This window comes from Gossypium hirsutum, chromosome A08 (assembly GCF_007990345.1).
Source record: "Gossypium hirsutum isolate 1008001.06 chromosome A08, Gossypium_hirsutum_v2.1, whole genome shotgun sequence".
In the NCBI taxonomy this organism is placed as follows: domain Eukaryota; kingdom Viridiplantae; phylum Streptophyta; class Magnoliopsida; order Malvales; family Malvaceae; genus Gossypium; species Gossypium hirsutum.
Genome location: NC_053431.1, coordinates 106,692,200 through 106,717,179, shown reverse-complemented (window position 1 = coordinate 106,717,179; position 24,980 = coordinate 106,692,200). Strand labels below are relative to the sequence as shown.

Below are 24,980 nucleotides of genomic sequence, written 5' to 3'. Positions count from 1 at the left end.
CTTTTTTCTTTTTTAAAGTAAAAACTGATGTTACGTCTAAATTGGGTTTTAAATCAAATAAAAAAAAGCTAATGTTACACAGTTCTTAATTAATATATAATATTTATTTTAATTTAAGATTGAATTTAAATATTTTTAATGTTTAAAACCACTTTTTAATTGAAATTTTTTCTATTAGAAATTCATTTTTTTTAAATTCCATTTTTTGATTAAATAAGGATCTATTTCTTATAATAATTCAATTTGACATATTATTTCTAAAATATCTTAAATTGAATGCATCACGGATAAAAAACTAATGTCATATTATATTGGGTGCTGAACTTTCACCTATAAATACCTGGATGTGATTCTGTGATAGCCCAGAAAACTCCACTCTGCAGGTCCAACAGTGACATTTTCTTTGAATACCAAGTATAAATCCTTCACTTTTTCTATTGATGGCTGAGGTTAAAGGGAAATGGGTCAAGGTTTGTTCTCTGTTCCTCTTTAATTCATGTCTACAGAAGTTTAAACAACCAAAATTCTGGGCTTATTTTTGCTGTTAAATTTCTCTCTTTCATCATATCCTCAGTTAAATTTATGTAAATTTTTGCTGGATTTAGTGGTAAACTAGCACTTCCTAAATCCTAAGTTTGAGTTTATGATTTTTGTTTGTTTTCTTTTTTAACTTATTATACCTGGGTTTCCAACCCAAACAAGACGAATGTTTGAGTTTGGTTTCTTGGAAATCTCGGCTGCCTTTGTGGAGTGATTTTTTCTTTTTTTGAGGTAATTTGCAAATATATGAAAGAGGTTAAGTGATTATTACCATAATTTTCTGCCTGGAAAACTAATCATCCCTTGAAACAATTTAGCCAAGAGCAGCTGAATGAATTAAGAAAATTTGGCCTATCTACAGGATAAGATCTACACTATGAAGAGATCTCTTGATTCTTTTCCATTATTTTAAAGTTGGGTGCCTTTCTTTTTGCGGTTCTATTTTGTCGATTATAGTCTCGTAGGCTAAGATTCATCTTCATTTTTCCTTTTTTTTTTTTTTCAACTCTATTATTTTAAAAGTGGTAGGCTATGAGATTTTAACCTCTAGTTTTAAACCATGGATTTATAAATCTGCATCAGCTTAACCAGAATGGAACTGGTCCTGGAGCCAGAAGCTCACACGCCATAACCATTGTGGGACAAAAGGCGTATGTCTTTGGAGGTGAGTTCACCCCAAGAGTCCCGGTTGACAACAAGCTCTATGTATTTGATCTCAATAACTTAACATGGTCTGTTGCCGATGTAACTGGTGATGTGCCGCCTCCACGTGTTGGTGTCACAATGGCCACTGTTGGTGAAACCATCTATGTATTTGGTGGTAGGGATTCTGCACACAAGGAGCTTGATGAGTTATATTCTTTTGATACTTGTACAAACAAGTGGGTCTTACTTTCTAACGGTGACAGTGGCCCGGCTCATCGGAGCTACCACTCCATGACAGCTGATGACCGACATGTTTATGTCTTTGGAGGGTGCGGTGTTTCTGGCCGGCTTAACGATCTATGGGCTTACGATGTTTCTTGCCAAAAATGGATCAAATATCCAACCCCCGGAGATAGTTGCAAGGGAAGAGGTGGCCCAGGATTGGCTGTCGTCCAAGGGAAAATATGGGTGGTTTATGGCTTCTCTGGAGTGGAAATGGATGATGTGCATTGCTTTGATCCAGTACAAGGACAATGGTCCCAAGTCGAGACAAGTGGGGAGAAACCAACGGCCCGAAGTGTATTTTCTATAGTTGGGATTGGCAAATGCATAATCATATACGGCGGGGAAGTGGATCCTAGTGATTTAGGTCACCTTGGTGCTGGGAAATTTTCTGGAGAGGTATACTGTTTGGACACAGACACATTGGGGTGGAAAAAGTGGGAGGATGAGCGGGGTTTAGAAACTCATCCCGGGCCTCGTGGATGGTGTGCTTTTTCCAGCGGCGTAAGGGATGGCCAACTTGGGCTTCTGGTTTACGGTGGCAACTCCCCTAGCAATGATAGGCTTGATGACATTTTCATTTTTACGCCATCTGTAGCATAGCAAAGAAACTGAAAACTAAGCAGTGGTTAATGGTGATTCAGTATTAGGATTACAAAAATAATGTGTGGCTTTATCTAGTAAGTTGTCTTGGAGTTGCTTTATGTGCATCAGTGCTTGGATTGGTTATTATGTGCAAGTATTTAGCATCACTTTCTGTGGGTGCTGTTGCTGCTGCCTTGTGGTTGGATTTGGATGGCTGTGGTGCCTCGGCTGCTTCCATTGGCTTGAACAACTCCCTAGGCAACAACATCCTATCTATTTTGTACACAATCAAACGGCTCTTCATCCTTCACAGTCCCTGTAATCTTTGCAGTCACGACCTTAGTCTTCATCGTCATTTATCGTACTTGTTTGCTCCGTCTGTTCATAATCCGTAAGAGCAAACGACAACCCTTTTTCGTTTTAAACCGTAATAATTAACCCAATTAATAGAATGGAATATGCTATATCTACGGTTATAACATCTTTCTTCAATTGCAAATTTGACATAAAAAATCTATTTATTCTTTTAGAAATAGATTTAAAACAGAACAACTAGATTTATAGCATACTCAAGGATGATGCTAGAAATTATATAATAGGGGTGTCAAGATCAAACTACAAATTTTGTATTAAAATGACTGAAGTTGTACATTTTAATTTTGAAGGGGTCAAATTTACAAATTTTTGTTTAAAACAAGACAAAAAGGATTAAATTGAACTATTCATGTTTAGAAGGTACTAAAATAGCAATTATTAATGACATTTTCATTATCCTCTTACCATGTCCCAAAACAAAATTAATAGGGTAACTCTTTTCTTCCAAAGAAGTTTTTTTTTTTTTTTAAATTTATTTTACTAATTAGAGTAAATTATACCAAATGTCATCAAGTTATGATTCTAATTTTACATTGGTCCTTAAATTTTAAAATATTTTAATTACATCTTCAAATTTTTGAAATTATATTAATCAAGTCTTTCCATTAATAAAGTAGTTAATTTCACAGTTAAGTGATATACTTGGCGAAACTTAAGATTGAAAAAAAAAATCTCAAAATAAGAAAAGGTTAAAAGTAAAATGCAACAGAAAATCATTGAGAAGTATATATATTCAATCAAAATATATTATATCTCACACAATTAATATAAACTTAAAACCCAAAATCCATAATTATATATGAAATTAAGAACATACAAAACCTAAGAATTGAAATCATCAATAAAATAACCCAATGATCAAAAGAAACAGCAAAACAATCTAAATCATAAAAAAAAAAAAGCAAATGCAAAAACAATTCATACCCATAACTATTGAACCTGTAAAACCTTTTACTTATGTTTTTTAACTCTGCTTAAATTTTGTCCTATAATATTTGATATGTCATTTTAAGTTATAATCCTAAGTGACATATGAACTAACTTTTCAACTATTAACTTCTAATATCACATGTGTTGCATATGATTTTACGTATTTAATATTTAATTAGTCTTTTAAATATTATATTTATAATTTTAGTAATCAACATAAAATAATACTTATTTAAATTATTGAATATAATTAAAATATATTTACTTTGTCAATTATAATACAAAAATTTCAAATAATAATTAAAGTTTAACATATTCAATACACAAAAACATGCAAGTGCTTGGATCTTGGCTTGAGGAGGATATCATACTGGAAACTAATAACCGTCGATACCCTTTCTCATCATTTTTAATTTTTGAATTTGAGGTTGTTGATTAAATACAGATTCAATCTTAGTTCTTATTTTAATTCTTTTTCCTTCTATTGGACTAGTAGGAATGCTACTAAAGTTGTTTATTCTCTAGTGAGGGCGGTTTTATCGCGAGCTAACTACTCCAAATTTGTTTTTTGTCCTCCTATTGCAAATATTTTAGTTTTGGATTGTAAGGGTGATAATGAGAAGAGTTAGAACCGGGTGTTTTGGGAAAGCCTATTGGCTTAGGTTTAGTTTCTTTCATCCTTTCCTTCTTTTAACCGGTTTATTTTAATGATATGATATTTTTATTAAAAAAATACAATCAAAGACGAAGTTAGAAAATTCTTTTAAAAGAGACCAAAATTAAAATTTAATTTTTACACTACTATAAATATAATTTCACTATTTGAATATATACTTTTATGGTTTGATGGAATAGTTTATGCATTCCAACTTTATTCAATGGGGCCACATAAATAATTGTTTGGTTTAAGGTAATAGCCTATTACGAGCTGAATGGAATCAACTTCTACTACAGTACGACCTGTAATAGCAATTCAGGGGCTTGGGTCTGATTAGCTATTCAAAACCACTGGTAATAACATTTTTCCCTATGTGGACCAAAATATCCTGTCTTTCAACTACGTCGTTTTCATTTTCACTTCAGACAATTCCTTCCTAGACATTTTTCTCAAAGTAAACCCTAAAAATTAACTCTTTAATCGATGACAAATCAAGCATTCATTCACCATCTTCATCTTCTTTCCCGTTGAGCCTCCTTATTTACGGTACTTGATGGCCTTTGATTCCTTTTTTTTTTCTCTGATTTTGTTAATTAAAGTTCTTTCACTTCATTCATCTTTTCTTTTCCCCTTTCGTATTTGGATGGTCGCATCCATGAAGTATAGTCCCAAGAGTTTAAGATGTTCTTAACATTTTTGTGTCATGTTTTTCATTATTTTTTGGGTGAAGCAACAAGCAAGACCATTTAGTAGTCCTGCATATCAATGATATGGATGTTGTTTTTTGTTGAATACATGTGGAATTTGTATAATTTTAAAAATATTTTTTGCTTTAAGGGACTTAATAGAAATGTTTTGACGGTGCAAAATCTTAATTTTATATATGTCTTGGGATGAACTCTTTAAATTTCGCTTGTCCTTATTTTCTGCTTGTTGTGTTTCTATAAAAAAAAAGTTTTGGTTGATTTGCTTGGCAAAAGAGGAGTTATCCCTCAATTGGATGCTGCAGGTACATTTAATTTTGATAATGAAACTGGGTTTTTGGAGAATATGAGTATCCCAAAATAAAAGATTTGGTGGAAAAGAAAGCTGAGAACAAAGATGTCAACTGGGAAGAAAGCTCTGGTGGCCTTAACTTATGGAAATAGAGTTTGACTGGTATTGGAGCCATCTGCTCTTTTGGTGTTGCTGCTGCTCCCTTTTGCATCACCATTTTTGGAACTCAACAAAGGCACAAACAACAACTGAAATAGAAAATGCTGTTCTAACGTTGTAGTAATGACTAGAGGTGTTCATGGCCAAGTCGGGTTCGGATAAGGTTCAACTAAAAAATTATACCCATTCATTGGGCTCGGGCTAGGCCAGCCCAAAAAATGGGTCTAAAATTTTGCCCAAGCCCGACCAGGATAAAAATATTAAAACCCGGGCCCGGCCCGGCCCGCCCGCCTGTATTAATTTTTTATATTATTTTTTTTATTATTTTTAAATATATATAATACATCAAAAATACTAAAAATATCAAAATAAATCTTTTCCAACAAATTGAAAATAAATTTTGAAAAATATATAGACTTAAATAACACTAAGATAAATGCAACTTAACAAGCAAATGCTTCTAAAATAATAAAAAAAATTAACAAATGCCTTTAAAATAATAAGAAAATTAACAATAAAATAAATTTTATACAATATCCAAATAATAACAACAAAATAATAGCAACATAATAGTAAAATGGTAGTAAAATAGGGAGAAAACAACAAGAAAATAATATTCAAAAATAAAAAAAAAATATGCAGATTTTTTTTGTCCTTTAGTGAATTCGGGTTGGGCCGGGCTGGGCCCGGACTAAAAATACCTTACCCGAGACCCGGCCCCTTTTTTTAAACGGGCTTTATTTTTTTGTCCAAGCCCATTTTTCGGGCCTATATTTTTGCCCAAACCCTCCACATTTCGGGCGGGCCTTCGGGCCGGGCCTGGTAACCCGGCACATGCACATCTCTAGCAATGACAAGGTATGATAATTTTTTTACTTTTTCTGTCTATTTTTTGAACTTTTCTGGAAATTGAGAATCTTTGTAAAGTTGAAGTTTTAACTGATCTGATAAGGATATTTATTAAATTAAACATGTTAATGTGAACATTATAAATATATTTTGTCTCCTTTATTACCCCTTACAATGCAAAAAATTATGAAAAGGATATACACATTTCATCATTTAAGAGTCCAAATTCAAAAGCAACACATTTTCCTGCAAATCACATCACATCAAATTTAGGCCCTATTTTTAGATAATACTTGTAGCTTAAATAACTTAATTTGTTGCGATTGTATAGGATGAAGCAAGTGGTTCATCACACAACCAAACTCAATGAAGCAATTTCAACGGTGAGAGGAAAACCGATCACCAGAGCTCAAATAACATTCGGTGGTTACTATAATGGCCCTAAACCCTAAACCCTGAAATTTCTATATTATAGTGTTTATTTAGCCTCTTATAATAGATGCTTTCATCCTTGGCATATGCAAGCATAGTTTTTAAACTGTGGGAGTTGATGTTAGTGAAATGTCTACAAATTCAGCACTTATATGTATAAATATTGAGGAACATTAAATCTACCAAGATTTTTATCATTCCTCATCTCTCCATTCAGATTTCTTCTCTTGAATAGTTTTTTCTTACAACCTTATACGCCATCTACCTTGCAAAATCACAAAGGCTTCATTAATTGGCTACAAAGTTCTCATCTCTCTTTGACCATGTCGTCGGTTAGTTCTTCTTTTTCATTTCCTTTGATTACTCCTTCTTCGATTAGCTTTTGTTTTTGATTCATGAATGTTAACTTTGTTTTCCTTTTGTTGATTCTCTCTTTGCAATCCGAAGTTGGTTTTCACACTTGCTGTTTCTTTTTTCCAATCTTTGAATCTATTTTTCTTTTGATATATATGTTTGTTGATTCATCAATTACTGTAACTTTGTGCATAATGTAGTTTGTATTTCAAAGGGTTCTTGGGGAAAGGGTGGAGGACATGATTAATATAAGATAGAGTTAATGGGTTACAGCTCTTGAGTCGAGATTGCCTTGTGCATTTGTTTGTGTTTTTGCTTAATTGAATCATTCTACATTTCCCAATTAATTTTTCTGATTTTCTTTCCCATTTAATTCAAGGTTGTTTATACCGCTTGTTGATAATAAACTATGCAAATGCACTACTCTAACTATGTGTTTGTTGTGTGCAATTATTAAATTATATATTATTTTTATTAAATTATATTTAATGATAATTATATTAAAATATGATTAAATTATTTATTTTTTTATTAAATTATATTTAATAATAATCTTATTAAAATTTAATAATAGTTATCTATCTAAAAAAATTCATTAAGGGTACTATGGTCATTTTAGTATTTTTCCTTATACTATTATAAATCTATTCCATTCAACCAAGCACAATAATACTATTATAGTTCTATTCCATTACATTCAACCAAACAATTGAATTATATATTATAGCTTTATTCCATTACAGCCCTACTTCATTCTAGTGAACCAAACGTATAATTTTTAAAGGATTAAATCAATTTTTTTATCATTATTAAGGGGTGTAATTTTACCTTTACTAATTTAAAATTTAAAAAACTTTAAAGAGCCTAAATGAAAAAATTTCCATTAATTCATGCAAAGTAACATTATTTAAAATAATAACTAATTAACTTTAATATTAATTAAGTGATAATTAATATGCTTAAAATTCTATTGAATTAATAATTCTGTTTTTCCAGTTCTAGTTAAGTAATAACTCTATTTTAAAATTAACACAAATTCTAATTATTTATAAATATGTAATTATCACAGTATTTATTTTATTTCAATATTTTTTAACTAACAATTCTAAATTAAAATCATAATTTTTTTAATTGTGAATTTAAAAAAAAAAAGAATATTATAATAAGTTAAAAAGTTTGATGGATAAGAAACATGTATGGTATCCTAAAGCGGGCTTCATATTTAGGAAAACTGGTAGTTGGTTACCAAGATTAATCGCAGTGCTTTCTGCTATCGAAGACCAAATTTTTACGTAAAGTATAGCCAACAGATACCGTATAATTTAACCAACCATCATATGTTGTACAACCCTTCACATTAGCATTTGTGCAGAAATGAATGAGATCCTCTGAATGAGGTTTTGATCCATAAGAAATAAGTTTGCAATTGATGACTTAAGAAACATGTAAAATCTAAACACATAATTGACTCTTTTTTTCCTTTTTCTTTTTAAGAAGAGCAGCAGCCGCTCTTTTGTGCAACAGCCTGTCCTTGGATCTGTACGGTCGGAGGCCTTGCATTGTTCATGGCCGGTTGGCTCGCCATTCTGCAGGCATCAAGACTTTGTGGTAAATTTCGTAACAATTAGTTTGTTCATCTCTAAGGTTCTGTAATGATAAACACAAACAGCCTAGACACGCCATTCAACTGTACATACTTCTAGAATGGTAATGGCGTTTTGATGCTACTAAAACTACTATTCAGGAAAAAGAATATGGATGTACCTATCCTTGATGGAAGCAGCCATGGCCATGAAGGCTTGTTCCACGTTCATGGAATCTTTTGCGCTGGTTTCCATAAAAGGTATGCCGACTTCATCTGCAAATGCCTGAAGGAAGAAAAGCCGCCATATGGAAGAATGGATGAAAATGCAGCAAAACACCAACAATTAGAATTTGTAGATCATGGTGCCACTACCATAAATAATCTGGCTGCAGAGGTTCTCCTCAAAAGAAAATAATTTACACTTAACACGTGAAACTAGCAAAATACCTTAGCGGTCTCGTATGACACGACTTTGTTTTCTGTAAGATCACACTTGTTTCCAACCAGTAGTTTGTTAACATTATCACTAGCATAACGATCAATTTCATTCAGCCACTGCTTGACATTGTTGAAGCTTTCTTGGTCTGTCACATCATAAACAACCTAATAGGGGAGCCGCCAGTAAATGGGAAAGATAAAGATATAAGAGAAGATGTTTATGAGAAGCATAAATAAGCAGTGGAAGCCACAAAAATGGAACTGAAAGGAGAAAAACTAGAAAGGAAAAGATCACCCACAATTATGCCATGAGCCCCACGGTAGTAGCTGCTAGTGATTGTCCTAAATCGTTCTTGTCCAGCAGTGTCCCACTGTACATTTAACCAAAGAGCAAACTAACTAGTAAAACACAAAGTTAAACTGAAAACACACAGAAATGATTAAACCAAAAATGGAAAATAGCAAATAGCAGTACAGCATGCTAAAACATACAATTTGAAGTTTAATGGTCTTCCCATCCTGCTCCACAGTGCGTATTTTCTACCCAAAAAGAAAACCAGAATACAAGAAATTAGAATAATTGCCATAAATTTGGCACTCAGAAATTAGTACCAAGGACTGGTTTACTCACAAAATCTACCCCAATGGTGCTTATGTAACTATCTATGTATGAATCATCCTGCATCAAAGAAATTAAATAAATTGATCAGGTTCAATAATTAGTCCCACATAACCCTCTGAAAATATCCAGATATACAACTAAAAGTAAAACAATATTCTAATGCCAAAATGTACTCAGTCAAATCATGAAACCGTGTCATCACATGAAGGTATAAATTTTACTCTCAATATGCATGGTACATATGCAATGAAACTTTTTAATCAATTACTAGTGCAATCTAAACATCAAATACGAATGTAAAGATTGAAGGTAATCATATAAACATCTATTAATGTGCAACTTAAAAGTAAAACATTTACTTTCAAATGCCAATTTGAGTCTAGAAACTTACAGCAAATCTCAAAAGGAGACAAGACTTTCCAACACCAGAATCTCCAATAAGCAAAAGTTTGAACAGATAGTCACTGCGAAAGAGTGCAACCATATTACAATAAAATACTTTTTGATGCAAAAACAGAACATCTTCAATTATACCATGCATAGCATAAAGTTGGTTTCTACAAATGTGCCTAAACCCCAATTCCCAAACATAGACATTTTTCAGAAACCACAAACTAGTCAATAACAAAACGTTGGACCACCAAATTAATTGCCCAAAGATGAACCCTTATAATCGCAAGTCATTGTCAAATTAGACCGAGTACACTTGCCAGAAAAATAACACCACTCCATGAAAAATAACACCACATCAGTTCCCTTCGAAGCGCATTCTCCGTAATTGTCCACTTGCCAGAAAGGGCAAGTGATGTTAGTGTTTTTTTTTTTTTTTTAGTTTCCAGTTCAGGAACTCAACTGCTGATTATGTTGTGTACTTTGGATGCCCAGTTTTTAGGCGCTCCCTTGTTTCGGACGGCAATGGGCATGGCTTGAATCGTACTCTTATTTAATCTATGAACTTCCCTTATATTATCAAGAGCCTATTTTCCACTTAAATCCATCTATGTGACAGCACCTAGATAACATAAAGGCAACATATGCATAATGAAGAACACAGCAAAGCTCCCACCTTTTTTAAAAATTAAATTCAATAAAGAAATCCCAGCTGCAAATAAGACAATAATAGCGACAAAAACATAATAGGAAATAACACCTCAATTCCTTTCAACAGATCTAAAACAAAATCGCGTTATATCCAGGGTTTACTTTTAACACCGACAATGATTGATAAACATAAGATTCATGTATTTTTAAGGTGGCCAAATTATAAAAGAATAAACATAAATAAATAAACAAACAGATAAAGGCTTAATCTAAACATACAAATAAAAAGATATATAATTAAGTACGAATAAAGAGAAAACTTACTACTCGGGATTCATTCTGGATTGAAGAGAAAATAGGATCGAAGACTGGGGTCGCCGGAATCCGAACGAAAATTCCGGCAATAGACCACAGAGATCTAGTACCGATTTACCCGAGAAGTCAGCGGAAAGAAGATGGAAACAAGGGTGAAAAATAATGGAAAAGAAGGCAGAGGTTGAAATGAAAACGACACGCAAGAGAGAGAGAGCCTGAAATAGTGAAAGCTGAGTCAGAGAGAAATACAATAAATACACAGTTCAAACGTCATCAGTAATTCAACTGAAATGGGCCTTTGAATATTGGATCATAGATCAGATCTACGGTGATCAACATATGAACTTAAACGGGTCTTTGAAGTATTGTTTCATAAAAGGTAAATTACAAAATAGTCACCACAATATTTCTTTTACTTTTATTTTAGTTCTCCAACTATTGAGTTTTTTTCATTGAGTCTGTTATGGAACAAAGCTTCAACGGTCATTTCATATTTCTGTTCTTGTCGTTATTTTTTTTAACTGTAAACGTTACGTTTTATTACTAGTTTTAGTTGTATGGTGCGTTTTGGCTAAGGGAATTAACATTCTGCCTAAATGATTCATTTTGATAAGAACACTGTTTAATGAAACGATGCGATTGGAGTAATTGTTAGTCTGTCAATTGTCCAACTCCATTATTTTGTTCCTTTTAGTACAAATTGGAAGAGGAAAGCAGTTATGAAATTTGAAAATAGATTTTCAGTATCTTCTTCTTCATTTCTCTCTCAAATCTCTCTCTCTCTTTTCTTTTTTGCTTCTATTATATTCTTCTTCAATATCTGTCTCGTGACGAAGGTATTAGAGCTCAACTGGTTCTTATGGCCATCGAGGGCGTTGCCACTAGATTGTAGAAGGAAATGGGGGCAATGTAAAACAAGTTTGCTCAGTTGCAAGTTGAGTTTACACAGTTGGATGTGAGGATTGATATGCGTTTGAAGGACTTCCAAGAAGGAATCAAGACTGAGGTTCATTTTGAGGTACGATTTGAGCTCCATTCTTTGTTCGAACAATATTTTAGGCAAACTACTCCTATTATTGGTATTTGATTGGTTTCTAACAAAGGGAAAGGGATTTTAGGAAGATCTTCTCCTGGTTTTCTAGCAAATGAGCATCTAGTGATGCCTCCTATGTCATATCTAGAACATAATGGTGTGTCCTCTTGAGGGGGAACCTTGGATATTGTGAGAACTCCTTTTCAAGTGGATTGTCCTAATTTTGATGGGGGAAATTTTAGATGGTGGTGGTCTAAGTTAGAATAGTACTTTGAAGTTGAGGGGTGGGAGACCATGCTAAGGTTTGAGTTGTTATACTGCATTTAGAAGGGAAGGCATTAGACTGGCACCAATTCTTTGTGCAAAGGCAATGAGGCTTATACCAGTTGACTTGAGAGTTGTATGCTAAGGGTTTGAGGGAACGTTTTGGATCTAACTCTTTTCTTAATCCTATAGCTAAGCTTGTGTCTCTAAGAAATAAGGATAATTGATCAATTCCATGATGGATTTGTAAGTTTGTTAAACCAACTCTGTTTACCTGAGGGATATGCACTAAGTATCTTTACCAGTAATTTGAAACATGAGATTGGGTAGTACCTTCGATTGTTCAAGCCCCAAACCTTAGTTGAGGGTTATAATTTAGTTAGGCAGGTTGAGAGTATTGTGTTGGGGCCTTCTAGGAAGTGGTTAATTGTAAGTGGTAGGGCAAGTCCTTTTAAACCCTTATTTTTCTCTCCCAAAGTGCATCATGGTATCAGTGGTTCCTTAACAATAGGGGGTTCATAGGGAGTAATTTGGGGCAACGAACTCCCTCTAAATCTCCATCTCAAGCTGAGTTGGAGGACAGAATGAGGGAAGGTCTTTGTTTCCAGTGTAGTTCTAAATCAGCTCATCATTGAACCACAAGTTGATCAAGACACTAATGCTAAAAGTCCAACATATGAGGATTTTCAATATTGTCCTAAACAATTGGAAACAACAAACCAGGAAACTGAAACTCTTACTCCAGTACTATATTTACATGCTTTTCACGGATCACAGGGGCACAACATTATGGGATTTTCAACTTTCATTGACCAAACTGAGGTGATTGTCCTGGTTGACTCGGGAGCACACACAATTTTGTAGACTTTAAAGTGGCTAAAAAGTTGAATTTGGCAGTGGAAAAGTCAAGTACACTAAAGATGATGGTGGTTAATGTAGTTAAATTGTCAACTCAGGGATTTTGTAGAGTTGTTCTGTGGAAAGCACAATGTTATAGCTTTATAACTGATTTTTTGATCTTTTCAGTTAAAGGGTGTGACCTGGTCTTGGGTATTCAGTAGCTCTTGTCCTTTGGTTTAGTTATTTGGAATTTTTCAAGCTTGATTATGCAATTTGATTACATGGGACAATGTTGTATTCTCCAAAGAACTATACTAGGATCTTTACAAATTGTTCCTAGCAGCAAATTGTCCAAATGCTTGAACATGGTGGAAAATGGTCCATATCCTATGTTGCTGACTTCATATAATCAGACTACACTTATTATGCCCCCAGTTCCGTTGCCCAAGACTTGCAAGCCTTACTCAATGAGTTTGAAGATGTATTCCAAACTTTTAAAGGACTACCTCCTCATTGGTTACAAGATTATAGGATCCCATTGATAGATGAAACAAAAGTAGTCAAAATAATTCCATATAGGTACCCTACAATACAGAAGACAGAAATTGAAAAACTCATACAAGAAATGTTGCAATCTGGCATTATTCGTGATAGCAACAATCTTTTTGCTTCTCCTATGGTGATGGTGAAGAAAAAAATGGCAATTGGAGACTGTGCATTGACTGTAGGCAGCTCAACCAACCGATCGTCAAGGATAGCTTTCCTATACCTTTCATTGAAGAACTTCTTGATGAACTAGGCCAGGAAAATTTCTTCTCTAAGGGTCCGTTTGATTGCCAGTAAAATGTTTTCCGTAAAATGATTTTTGGAAAATGTTTTATTTTTCTGTAAAATGATTTACTGAAAAGTATTTTCTGGTGTTTGATTGAATCTGTGTAAAATATTTTCTGCTGTTTGACAGATTTCCTGAAAATATTAGTTAGTATGTACAAATAATTGTAATTTATTTTAAAGAAGCAAGTAGGCTTGGATATAGATTTCTTATTCATCTCGAATTCTGGATTGATTAAGTAAATTTCCAAACCTTTCAATAGATGAAATTGTTTCAATTATCCGAATTGATTAACCATGATGAGTTTATAGCAAAGACTCCATCAACAGCAGAAACACAACAGATTAAACCCCCCTAAAAAAAAGCAAAAACAATGGAGGATCAAAAAAAATTGCAATGAATGAAGCTGATTTATGGTCATACATATTGAGATATGCATATTAGATATTTCTCTTCAAATATAAGAAGAGGTAGAGATAATTATCTGTTGTCTCTTATGATTTCATTATCATTTGCAATCCTACCATTTTTTTGCCAATTAGATACGGAAACAGCTTTTTGGCCATCGACAACCCTGTAAGGCTTTCACTTGATCATGTTTCAACTTTTCAATAGTGAATCATAGTTTTTTCTCTGTGTGTGTGGGCAAGCATGCATTTGGGGCCCTTGATGGCTGATACTTTGGCTGCTTACTAATACTTTGATTGATTGTAAAACCGACATGAATGTTTTTTTTGTTTGGCAAAAAAGAATACGAAGAAGGCTGACCTGACGCTTGCAACCGTTGCTTCTAGACCAATAATCAGGATGATGCTGTGGATTCTCACTGTTTCGGGACAAAATGTTCAAGGCAGAAGATTAAAAGAGTTCGACTGCCGGTTCGAGGACACAAAGCTCGCAGCAATTACAACATGGTAGATGCCTAGATATATTTACTTTTTAAGAAAAATAAACTCCCAAGTCTTAGTGAAGATAGAATGAAAATGCCTTATAAGCAGCAGAAGAAATATATTATCATCTAAATGCCAAATGAATAATTTGACATAAAAGTTAGCTCAACCTTACGTTATTCCAAAATATTTGATGATATACAAGACTAAAATCGAAGACAGATATAAAGGACTTGGGCAAAATGTAAGCTCAACACAATAATTAGCTTGTAATGATACTGGCGAGAACATCTGTCTTACCTCTTGCATAAATTGTGTAAACTAAGCGGATAGCATCAAGCCATCCGTCTAAAGATTCCCATGAGTCAACAACCTGAAAGGAAGAACAGACAATACTCACTAAAGTTGGATTGCTATTCGTATATTGCTAAATAGCATAGTTGTCAAGTTTTCTGAAAGTGTGAAAGATATCGTTCCTTTAATAAAAGCATGATACTTACCAGAAAATTGGACCATGGGTAGTATCAATGCAGAGGCCTGCACCTGGTGGTAGAGTCAGATCAGCACATGATGATACAAATACAATATCTGGAATCTCAACTCTGATAGCTGAGTTTTCTTCATTTGTTACTTCTGCAATTGTGCCAGAGAGGCTTTGAGAAACTTATTTCTGTTCGGCTTTGATGACCTGCTCAATTGGAAAACAGAAGAGGACATAGAGGAAGAAAATGAAGGTCACGAGGATAAACCAACATAAACCAGTAGTATACTGAACCGACTTTGCATAGCAGTTTACATTGATTTTGCCTTGCATGCATAACATCCTGGAATTTATTATGATAGTGATCTACAACAAATATATTTTTTCTCATACTCTACGATTCATTCCATTTAAGTTCAGACATTAAATATCAAAATTTGCTTGAACAAATGAATCCTTTGTTCCAGGAAAAAAGAGAAAATTGAACTTGATATTTATTTGCAATAGACAACGAAAAACCAATCAGCTTTTTACCTGTTGAAGTGTTTCATGATTCAAAAAGAACTCTGTTCTCTTCCAATCACGATGCGGGGCAATTGCGTTTCCTACTGGTGGTGCAGTCCTATTTCCCTCTTTGAGATGGGGTAAAGGTAGCTGTCAAAAATATTGTCAGAAAATAATAGAAAATACAGAGAACCGATAATTGGCAGTTTAAAACAGCACTGATGCACTGACAAAAAGAAATATGAAATGCATGGATTACACTAAAATATATTACTCCAATAATAATCTTAAAAAATCCAGGAAAATGCTAATTAACCAGGAAACAGAGCAAGATATTGTTCTCTTTGCCAACAGATTCAACAATGCTTACGGAATATTCAATCAATTTAGAAGAGAATAAACCTCAAATATAAAGTTCAAATATCAATACTGACCATTGAATGAACAAGCTTCAAGGCACTGCTGTAAACCTGTAAAGTTTAAAACGTTAAATAAGAAGATATCCACAAACTGAGAAGTCAAATTGCATAACTCTGAAACTTTAAATTAAGGAGAAAAGGAGGTATATCATTATCTTTCTTGTAAATTTATGCCGAAAGTTTTCATTTTCCTATAATTATGCCACCTATATAGCCTAAAAGTGATATTAAATCTAACCAAAACTTTGTGGTCCAAAATAGAACCAGACCCGATCTCATGTCTTCAAGTTCTCTTTTAAAAACAGATGAACTGATCTAAAAATCAAGAAAAAATAGAACCAGACCCGATCTACCATCTAGCAAGAAAAAAGCAAGAACCAGACCCGATCTAGAAATCAAATCAGTGAAAATTAACAGAAAAAATACCTATTGATGACAAATGGTGGTCGAAAACTGAGCACATTTGGATCGGTAATCTGGACGGATATGGAGAAGAGGGAACCGAGGAAATGAAAGAAAACTACGATAATTGAATAGGGAACCGAGGAAATGAAGGAATGAAGGACTTCTTGGGGGGTTAGTGGAAAATCGATAAACAGAAGCAGTGTTTTCTACCGGAAATGAAGGAAAGAATGAATGAGGAGATAGAGAGGAGTTTCCGGAAAATGTCTTACGGAAATTGAAAGGGTAAGACATTTTCCCTAAAATGTAAGCCAATTTCCCGTGCTTTGGATTTCATTTTCCAAATGGAAAATGTTTTCCGCCAATCAAACGCTGGAAAAGGCGGAAATGATTTTCCGGAAAATCAATTCCGCCAATCAAACAGACCCTAAGTTGGACTTGAGATCGGGCTATCACCAGATAAGAATGTGGGACAAGGATGTGCACAAAACAACCTTTAAAACATATGAAGGCCGTTATGAATTCTTAGTCATGCCCTTTGGCTTGACTAATGCTCCCTCCAGCTTTCAACCACTAATTAACTCAGTCTTTAGACAACTATTGAAGAGGTTAGTCCTAGTATTCTTTGATGGTATACTTGTTTACTCCAAAAACTGGTTAGACCACTTAGCTTATTTGTAGGAAGTGTTACAATTGTTGAGGTTCAAGCAGCTTTATGCTAAAAGAACTAAGTATACCTTTGGAGCAACTCAAGTTGAGTATCTAGGACACATTATGTAACACCCCTCACCCGTATTCTACGCCAGAATAGGGTTACAAAGCGTTACCTAACTTATAAAACAATTAAACAATCATTTAGTAAACATTTTCTCAATTCAACCATTCATCATTCAATCTCAATCAATTTGTCCTTAATACGAGCCTAAGAGGCCCTAAACATGCTTTGAGAGTGGTTCAGGACTAAACCGATAACTTATGAAACTTTATGAAACTTAGAAAATTTTTCCTCAAAATAGGGGACACACGCCCGTGTCATAGGTCGTGTAGACATTTGAAATGGGAGCACATGGCTGTGTTCCAGCTCGTGTCCAACCCTGTGTAACTCTCTGACTTGGGTCATACGGCCAACACACACACACCCGTGTGTCCTAAAAATGGCCACACACGCCTGTGTACTAGGCCGTGTGCTAGGTCGTGCCAAACCTGTAGGGTATACTGACTTATACCACATGGCCAAGTCACACGCCCGTGTGTGAGGCCATGTGGAGCATACTGACTTGTTTTCAAATTCAAAACTAGGGGACACACTGCCGTGTACTTGACCGTGTGTTACACACAGCTGAGACACACGCTCATATCGTTACCTGTGTGGACAAATAGGCTATTTACCAAGCCAATTTGCCACCCAAATATTCATATACCTACACAACCAAAATGGCACCAAATCATAGCACAATTGAACATCTCATTTGGCCATAATCAAGGCTAATTCATACCATTTCTAATTCTAACAACCAACATGCTTATAAACTCATGTTTTACTCATTCAAAACTTACCAAATACCAATTACTTCAACATTAATATAACTAAACTCAAATATGTATTATACGGTCTAATTTCTATAGCATACCAATTCACAAATCATCACCTGTTGACATTCAATTTACCTATTCACAACAAGCATCATGAATCCAACTTCAATCACATAATATAGGTCAATTACCAACTCAAAACAATAGTCATTTGCACACTTTTATACATCATCAAATTCACCATCCTAAGCCAACTAATATGATTATATACACAAACCAAACATGTACATTTACAAACCAATTCATTTGGCCAAAATCATTACCAAAACATAACCAAAATGACCAAAGTCCCTATACATGCCATATACTTAAAATAACAAGTTCATAGGTACCGAGAGATAGGTGGATAGTGTGAATATGTCTCCGACGATCCCCGAATCTGAGCTAGCTTTGAATTTACTATAAAACATAGAAAAATAAACGAAGTAAGTTATAAAGCTTAGTAAGCTCGTATGACATAAATTCGATATAATCATAACATATGATTCAACCATTGATCATAAGTATAAGAATTCACATTAATAACAAACCTTTCAATAACTCATTCACTAAACTATATATTTTCTTCATTATTTCTTCGATTCAAAACTAATATGGTTTATGTACATACCTGTACCATCTCATACTAATCTCATACACATTTTCGTCTTTCATTTACCCGTTGAACCATTCGGAAAAGAAGTCAGATACTCAAGGGTCTCACACGATAAGTACCTATACCATGGCTCTAGCCAAATCAAGGTAACTTATCTCTGAAATGTTGATATCATGGCCCGAAGCCAAATCAGCCGATATGTATGACCCAAAACCAAATCAGAGTATCCGCACCCGAAGTGCTATATCATGGCCGGAAGCCAACTCAAAGTATCCCTAATGACATATCACTAGCATCCTAAACTATTCTTAAGGTTCAACCGGGCATCGAAGTCACATAATCATAATTTATGCTATATCAAAGCATATATAATACATTTGAAATGAAATTATAACATACGAACTTACCTCGGATGTATAAGCGACGAAATTATCGATTAATCGAGTACTTTATCTTTTCCCCGATCCAAGTTCGTATTTCTCCTTTCTTGATCTAAATATATTCAAAATTAACTCATTTAATCATCTATTCATTCAATTTAGTCCAAAACACACTTTAAAACACATTTCCATTTTTTCCCCTTATAGTTCACATTTTCACAATTTAGTCCTCATTTCATAAAATCACAAATTAATGAAATTTCAATTAAACCCATGCTAGCCGAATTACTATTATACCCTTAAAAGCTCATTTTTTCATTTATTTTACATTTTAACCACTAAATTTACACATTTCATAATTTAATCCCTATTTTACATTTTCACTAAAAATCACTTCACAAAACTTGTTTAACTATCAACAACTGTTCAAAATCTATCATCAAACACCAAAATACTCATGTATTCATCAATGGAATCATTCAAAATCTTTAAAATTTTTGCAAATTAGTTCCTGGGCTAGTGAGTACTAGTTGCAACGATCTCAAAAACATAGAAATCATTAAAAACGGGACAAAACACATACCTAATTACATCAATTTGCCTTAGCCGAATGAAGAACCCTAATATTATTTTTCTTATTCTTCAATTTCGATTAAAAGATGAGAGAATAAGAATGATAATTGGCTTTTTTTTAATTATTTTATCATTTATTAACCATTTTACCATTTAACCTTAAAATTAATTCAAAATTTCATTTATGCCAAACCACATCCACTAACATACTAATGGCATATTTACCACTTAAGGACCTAAAATTTAAGGTTCTATAGCTATTAGACACCTTTAGCTATTAGAACCCAAGTTTTACGCTTTATGCGATTTAGTCCTTTTTATCAAATTGACCATTTAAACGATAAAATTTCTTAACGAAATTTTCACACAATCATCATACCATGTTATAAATATTAAAACAATAATAAAATAAATATTTTGATTTCAGATTTGTGATCCCGAAACCATAGTTCTGATTTGTCTAGAAATGGGCTGTTACACATTATTTCTAGGGCAGTAGTTAGCATGGATAAGGCAAAAGTGAAGAGTGTTCTTAGTTGGTTTACTCTAAAATCTGTAAGGGAACTGAGAGGCTTCCTTAGCTTGTCAAGTTATTATAGAAGGTTTATCAAGGGATATGGTTTGTTGGCCAAGCCTCTCACTACTTTGTTGAAAAGGGATGTTGTATGGAAATGGACTAAGCTGGCACTGACAACCTTTGAACAGCTTAAGGAAGCCATCTATCAAGCACCAGTCTTGGCTTTGCTTAATTTTCAATAGATCTTTTGTGTGGAGACAGATGTGAATGGACAAGGGGTAGGAGCAGTATTGTAGAAAAAGGAAAACCAGCGGCCTTTTTCAACAAAGCCTTGGGAGTCAAACCTCAAACTTTGTCCATATATGACAAGGAAATACTAGCAGTGCTTTTAGCAGTAAAAAAGTGGCATCCTTACTTGATTGGGAGACACTTCCAAATAAATAAAAAAAACTACCAAAGCTTAAGGTTTGTATCTGAACAACAAGAAATTACCCCCTATTAACAACAATGGGTTGCTAAGATGTTGGGTTATGATTATTCTATTTCTTATAGAAAATGAGTCCAAAATATAGTGCTAGATGTCTTGTTAAGAAGGTCTTATGAATAAAATCACCAATTTTTCTAGCATGTGGGGGGTATAAGCCCTTCTTGGTCTGAGCTATAGGATCAAATTATGACTTTTTATAGCATAGAAATCAAACTGCAACAGTTGTGCCAAGACCTCCAAGAGTAACCCCAGCTTCGCCCTAAGTATTCTTAGGATGGTAGGTTACTTAGAAGGTTGGGAAAAATTGTGGTGGGACAAAATGACAAACTCAGGAGGCACATATTTGATCTTTTCCATTGTAGTTCATTAGGAGCCCATTTTGGCATACATGCCACCAGGTATAGAATATCTGGCCTATTGTACTAGAAAGGGCTTTCCAAGGATGTGAAAAGATAGGTTCAAGAGTGTGTTACCTGTCAGAGATGCAAAGTTGATAATTCAGCTTCTCCAAGGCTGTTACAACCTTTTCCCATACTAGAATGAGCTTGGGCAAACCATAAGTATGGATTTTGTAGAGGCTTGCCTACTTTCAAGAGGAAATCCACAATTCTAGTAGTGGTGGATAAGCTAACCAAGTATGCCCACTTCATTGCCTTGGCTTATCCCTTCACTGCTTTAATAGTAACATAAGAATATCTAAGCCAAGTTTACAAACTTCATGGTATGCCAAGTCAGTTGTGTCAGGGTTTTCCTTAGCAACTTTTGGCAAGAGCTCTTTAGGCACTTGGGCACCAAACTCCAGATGTCTACTGCCTACCATCCCCAAACTGATGGCCAGACAGAGATCCTTAGTAGATTTTTAGAGAGCTATCTAAAGTGTATGACTGGTGAAAAGCCTTCTAATTGGGTGACCTGGCTACCTTTGGCAGAGTGGTGGTACAATACCACCTACCACTTAGCCATTAAAACCACCCTTTATGAAGCTCTTTATGGTCAAGATCCTCCCATTCACCTACCCTACTTAGCTGATGCTTTTCGGGTAGCTACAATAGACAAAACTTTGCATCATAGGGAAGCCATAAGTAAGATTATGAAGTTTCACCTAAAACAAGCTCAAGATAGGATGAAGCAAATGGCTAACAATAGGAGGTCTGAAAGGGAATTTAAGGTAAGAGATCTAGTTTACTTAAAGCTACAGCTATACATGCAACATTCGCTGAGGAAATTCAAAAATTAAAATTTGTCACTTAGGTATTTTAGCCTTTTTCCAGTGGAAGTCAAGGTAGGACAAGTTGCTTATAAGTTGATTCTACCACCAACAGCTCGTATCCATTCTACTTTTCATGTTTCCCAGCTGAAGAAACATATCGGTTCAGCAATGAGTTCATCAATGTTTCCAAAAATGGGATTTGATGGTGCCCTCCTTAAAGAACCAGTTTCGAGTGTTAGATAGATGAATGGCCAAAAAGGGGAATCAAGCTACCATAGAGATTCTAGTAGAGTGGTGTAATACCCCTACCCGTATTCATTGCCGGAATAGAGTACGAGGCATTACCGGAGTTTACGAATTAAATTTTTTTTTTATATTCAATATAGCCCTTTTATAAATATCTAACCTTCACTGTAATATTAAATCGAGACCAGTCCATATCAACCAAATCAATTCAACATATTTTCATGACAGATTCATGCATTTATATAAGATAACGTCATCACATATCTATAACCAGGTTTGTTAACCATACTAATGGCTAACTTTACATTCATTTCACGTTAACATTTACTTTGTTAGCTTATACATGCCATTGATTTCCAAAATAAAGTTTCTTTATATACCGAAATCCTGAGGTTGACAGTGTGATGTGTCTCCGACCAAATTCGACCTCCGAGCTCTTAACACTACAAAACAGGGAAAAAGGAAACGGGGTAAGCACTTTGTGCTTAGTAAGCTTATGTAACAAGAATTATACTTACCTAATATTTTCAATACAATACAATAAACATCCATATATCCATTCAATGCATTATTACCCTAATATGCACAAACTCAACATTCAAGTTAGTACAATAATTTCCATGTACCAATAATATATACTATGATTGATGAGCTCGTCAATACCATGATTTCCATTTCCTTGTTATTTTTCCATATTTATCCCGTTAAATTTCTTGGAATTTTCGATGGATTTTCAGAGGTACACTTTTAGTGTACAATTCCGGGTCTGTCAATTCATATTCATGTGCGCACATTTCCATTTCAGAGAGCACACTCCCGCGAACCTCAACCTTGCAGCGGGATTACCAGTCCAGGCTAAATCCCCTGCAATATAAACTCATAGAGTATTGTCGGGATTACCAGTCCAGGCTAAATCCCCTGCAACGACAATTACTCTAATGAGCTTGGATCTGAATTACCAGTCCAGGCTAAATTCAGACCCTAATTCGGATTACCCGTCCGGGCTAAATCTATTTTACACATATTCTTCGGGAGGGCTATATCAGGATAGGATCACCCGTCCGGGCTAGATCCTTTTTACCGTCAATTCCTTTTCAGAGATCCATCGAATTTTCCTTTCATTCAAACGAGATTTCTTCCCATTTTATCAAATATCTCAATGTTTCATTAATTTTCATACAATGAACACTCAAATCATATTCACATCAATAACATACAATCTCAAGCATTTCAGAATATAATTCAAGTTACACGAACTTACCTTGATACTTGTTTGTAAACAGTAAAAATCTACTAATCCCGAACTTTTTCCTTTCCTCGATCTAGCTTCGTATTTGAATCTTCTGGATCTAAATAAATAAATTTAATTATCAATTTAATACGTTTCATGTTCATATGCAACATTCTCTATAATTCAAATATTATTTATAGTTCATTCAAAGCTGTCTACTTGAGTCATAGTCACTAAATTATTTATAAATTGAGCTAAGAAACTCAAAATTAATATCTGTTAATTTTCCCTGAAACTAGACTCATATATATTTTTACCATAAAATTTTCAGAATTTTTGGTTTAGCCAATCAGTACAGTTTATTCTTCAAAGTCACCCCTGTTCTGTTGTCTAACAGTTCTGACCCTTCTTCACTAAAAATAAATTATCTCTTTATACAGAATTCAAATGATGTTCTCATTTGTTTCTATTAAAAATAGACTCATTAAGAATTCTATACATATAAATTTAAGTCCCTAATTATTTTTATTCAATTTTTTATAATTTTTCAAAGTCAGAACAGGGGAACCCAAATTCATTCTGACCTTGTATCACAAAATTCATTATATCTCAAAATTTACAAATCCATTGCTTACACTATTTCTTCTATGAGAAACTAGACTCAATAAGCTTTAATGCCATATTTTTTTCATCTTCTAATTCGATTTCTACAATTTATGGTGATTTTTCAAAGTTAGTCTACTGCTGCTGTCCAAACTGTTTTTGTGCAAGCTGTTTATTACCATTTTCCCCTAAGCTTTTAATAAATGATAATTTTGTCCCTACTCAATTAGCCTCTCAATTGAGCTGATTTTTATCAATTAACATTTTATTCTATCACCTTAAACTAGTTTACAACCTTTAGAAATCATAATTTCAGCAATAGACTTTAATTCCAAGCATTTTCACAATTAGGTCCTAAAAATCAATTTCTATTGAAATTACCTAATAAAATCATCTCATAAACAAATTAAAGCTTTAATTTCATTCTATTTCATCATAAAATTACAGAAATCAATCATGGTGACTTTCAATTTCATCCATGAAATCAAAAACTAATGAATTTAATAGTAGGACCTAGTTGTAAAAGTCTTAGAAACACAAAAATTACAAGAAAAAGGTAAGGATTAACTCACTTGGTGCAAAAATTATGAAATACCAGCTTAGAGAACCCTCCTATGGCGTTTTTAGCTGCTGGAATTGAAGAGAAATGAAGAGAAATCTAGATATTTCCTATTTAGTCCTAGTTTTATTAAGTTAATTTTGCAATATTCCAATTTTACCCTTAATTTATCAATTTTTCTGCTGATTTCATACCCTTGCCGTCCAGCCCAAATAACTTTTAGGTCTAATTACCTTTTAAATCCTTTCTCATTAGATTCTTAAGCTATTTAATCACTCTAGTAGCTTTTACACCTATTACAATTTAGTCCTTTTCATTTAATTGACTACCCAAACATTAAAATTTCCTAACGAACTTTTAATACCACATTAATAAAATTTCATAAATATTTATAAAATTATTTTTGACTCGTTTTTACAAGATAGAGGTCTCGATACCTTGTTTTTACCCAATTTCTTCAATAATTTCTTTTTCTATCTATATTTTCATACGATTTTCCTATCATATCAATTTTC

At 33.8% G+C, this 24,980-nt stretch overlaps 2 protein-coding genes and 1 pseudogene across 2 annotated transcripts; 1 reads left to right on the top strand and 2 right to left on the bottom strand.

Moving 5' to 3' along the window:
* The first annotated feature begins 245 nt into the window (after positions 1-245).
* On the top strand, positions 246-2,531 carry LOC107929681 (nitrile-specifier protein 5). Its single transcript, XM_016861176.2, has 2 exons — positions 246-470; positions 1,123-2,531. Exons 1-2 carry the CDS (start codon positions 441-443, stop codon positions 2,068-2,070), a joined length of 978 nt encoding a protein of 325 aa, XP_016716665.1. The 5' UTR covers positions 246-440; the 3' UTR covers positions 2,071-2,531.
* Positions 2,532-8,105: 5,574 nt separating this feature from the next.
* LOC107929684 (ras-related protein RABD2a) lies at positions 8,106-13,038 on the bottom strand. The gene is made up of 8 exons (XM_016861179.2): positions 10,816-13,038; positions 9,842-9,914; positions 9,460-9,507; positions 9,321-9,368; positions 9,128-9,199; positions 8,838-8,993; positions 8,570-8,673; positions 8,106-8,391 (listed from the first exon to the last, which is right to left on the bottom strand). The coding sequence occupies exons 1-8, from the start codon at positions 10,827-10,829 to the stop codon at positions 8,295-8,297; spliced, it is 612 nt and encodes a 203-aa protein (XP_016716668.1). The 5' UTR covers positions 10,830-13,038; the 3' UTR covers positions 8,106-8,294.
* A 1,271-nt stretch (positions 13,039-14,309) lies between these two features.
* On the bottom strand, positions 14,310-21,436 carry LOC107929685 (protein HLB1-like; annotated as a pseudogene).
* Positions 21,437-24,980: the final 3,544 nt, after the last annotated feature.

What these genes read in the sequence shown, in the direction of transcription:
- LOC107929684 (XM_016861179.2), bottom strand. An exon ending in GTCTCCTTTTGAGATTTGCT is followed by an intron (nt 9,508 to 9,841) that starts GTAAGTTTCTAG and finishes TCTTTGATGCAG; the next exon opens with GATGATTCATACATAGATAG. An exon ending in AGACCATTAAACTTCAAATT is followed by an intron (nt 9,200 to 9,320) that starts GTATGTTTTAGC and finishes TTAAATGTACAG; the next exon opens with TGGGACACTGCTGGACAAGA.
- LOC107929681 (XM_016861176.2), top strand. Translation starts at nt 441, where the DNA reads ATGGCTGAGGTTAAAGGGAAATGGGTCAAG. An exon ending in TTAAAGGGAAATGGGTCAAG is followed by an intron (nt 471 to 1,122) that starts GTTTGTTCTCTG and finishes AATCTGCATCAG; the next exon opens with CTTAACCAGAATGGAACTGG.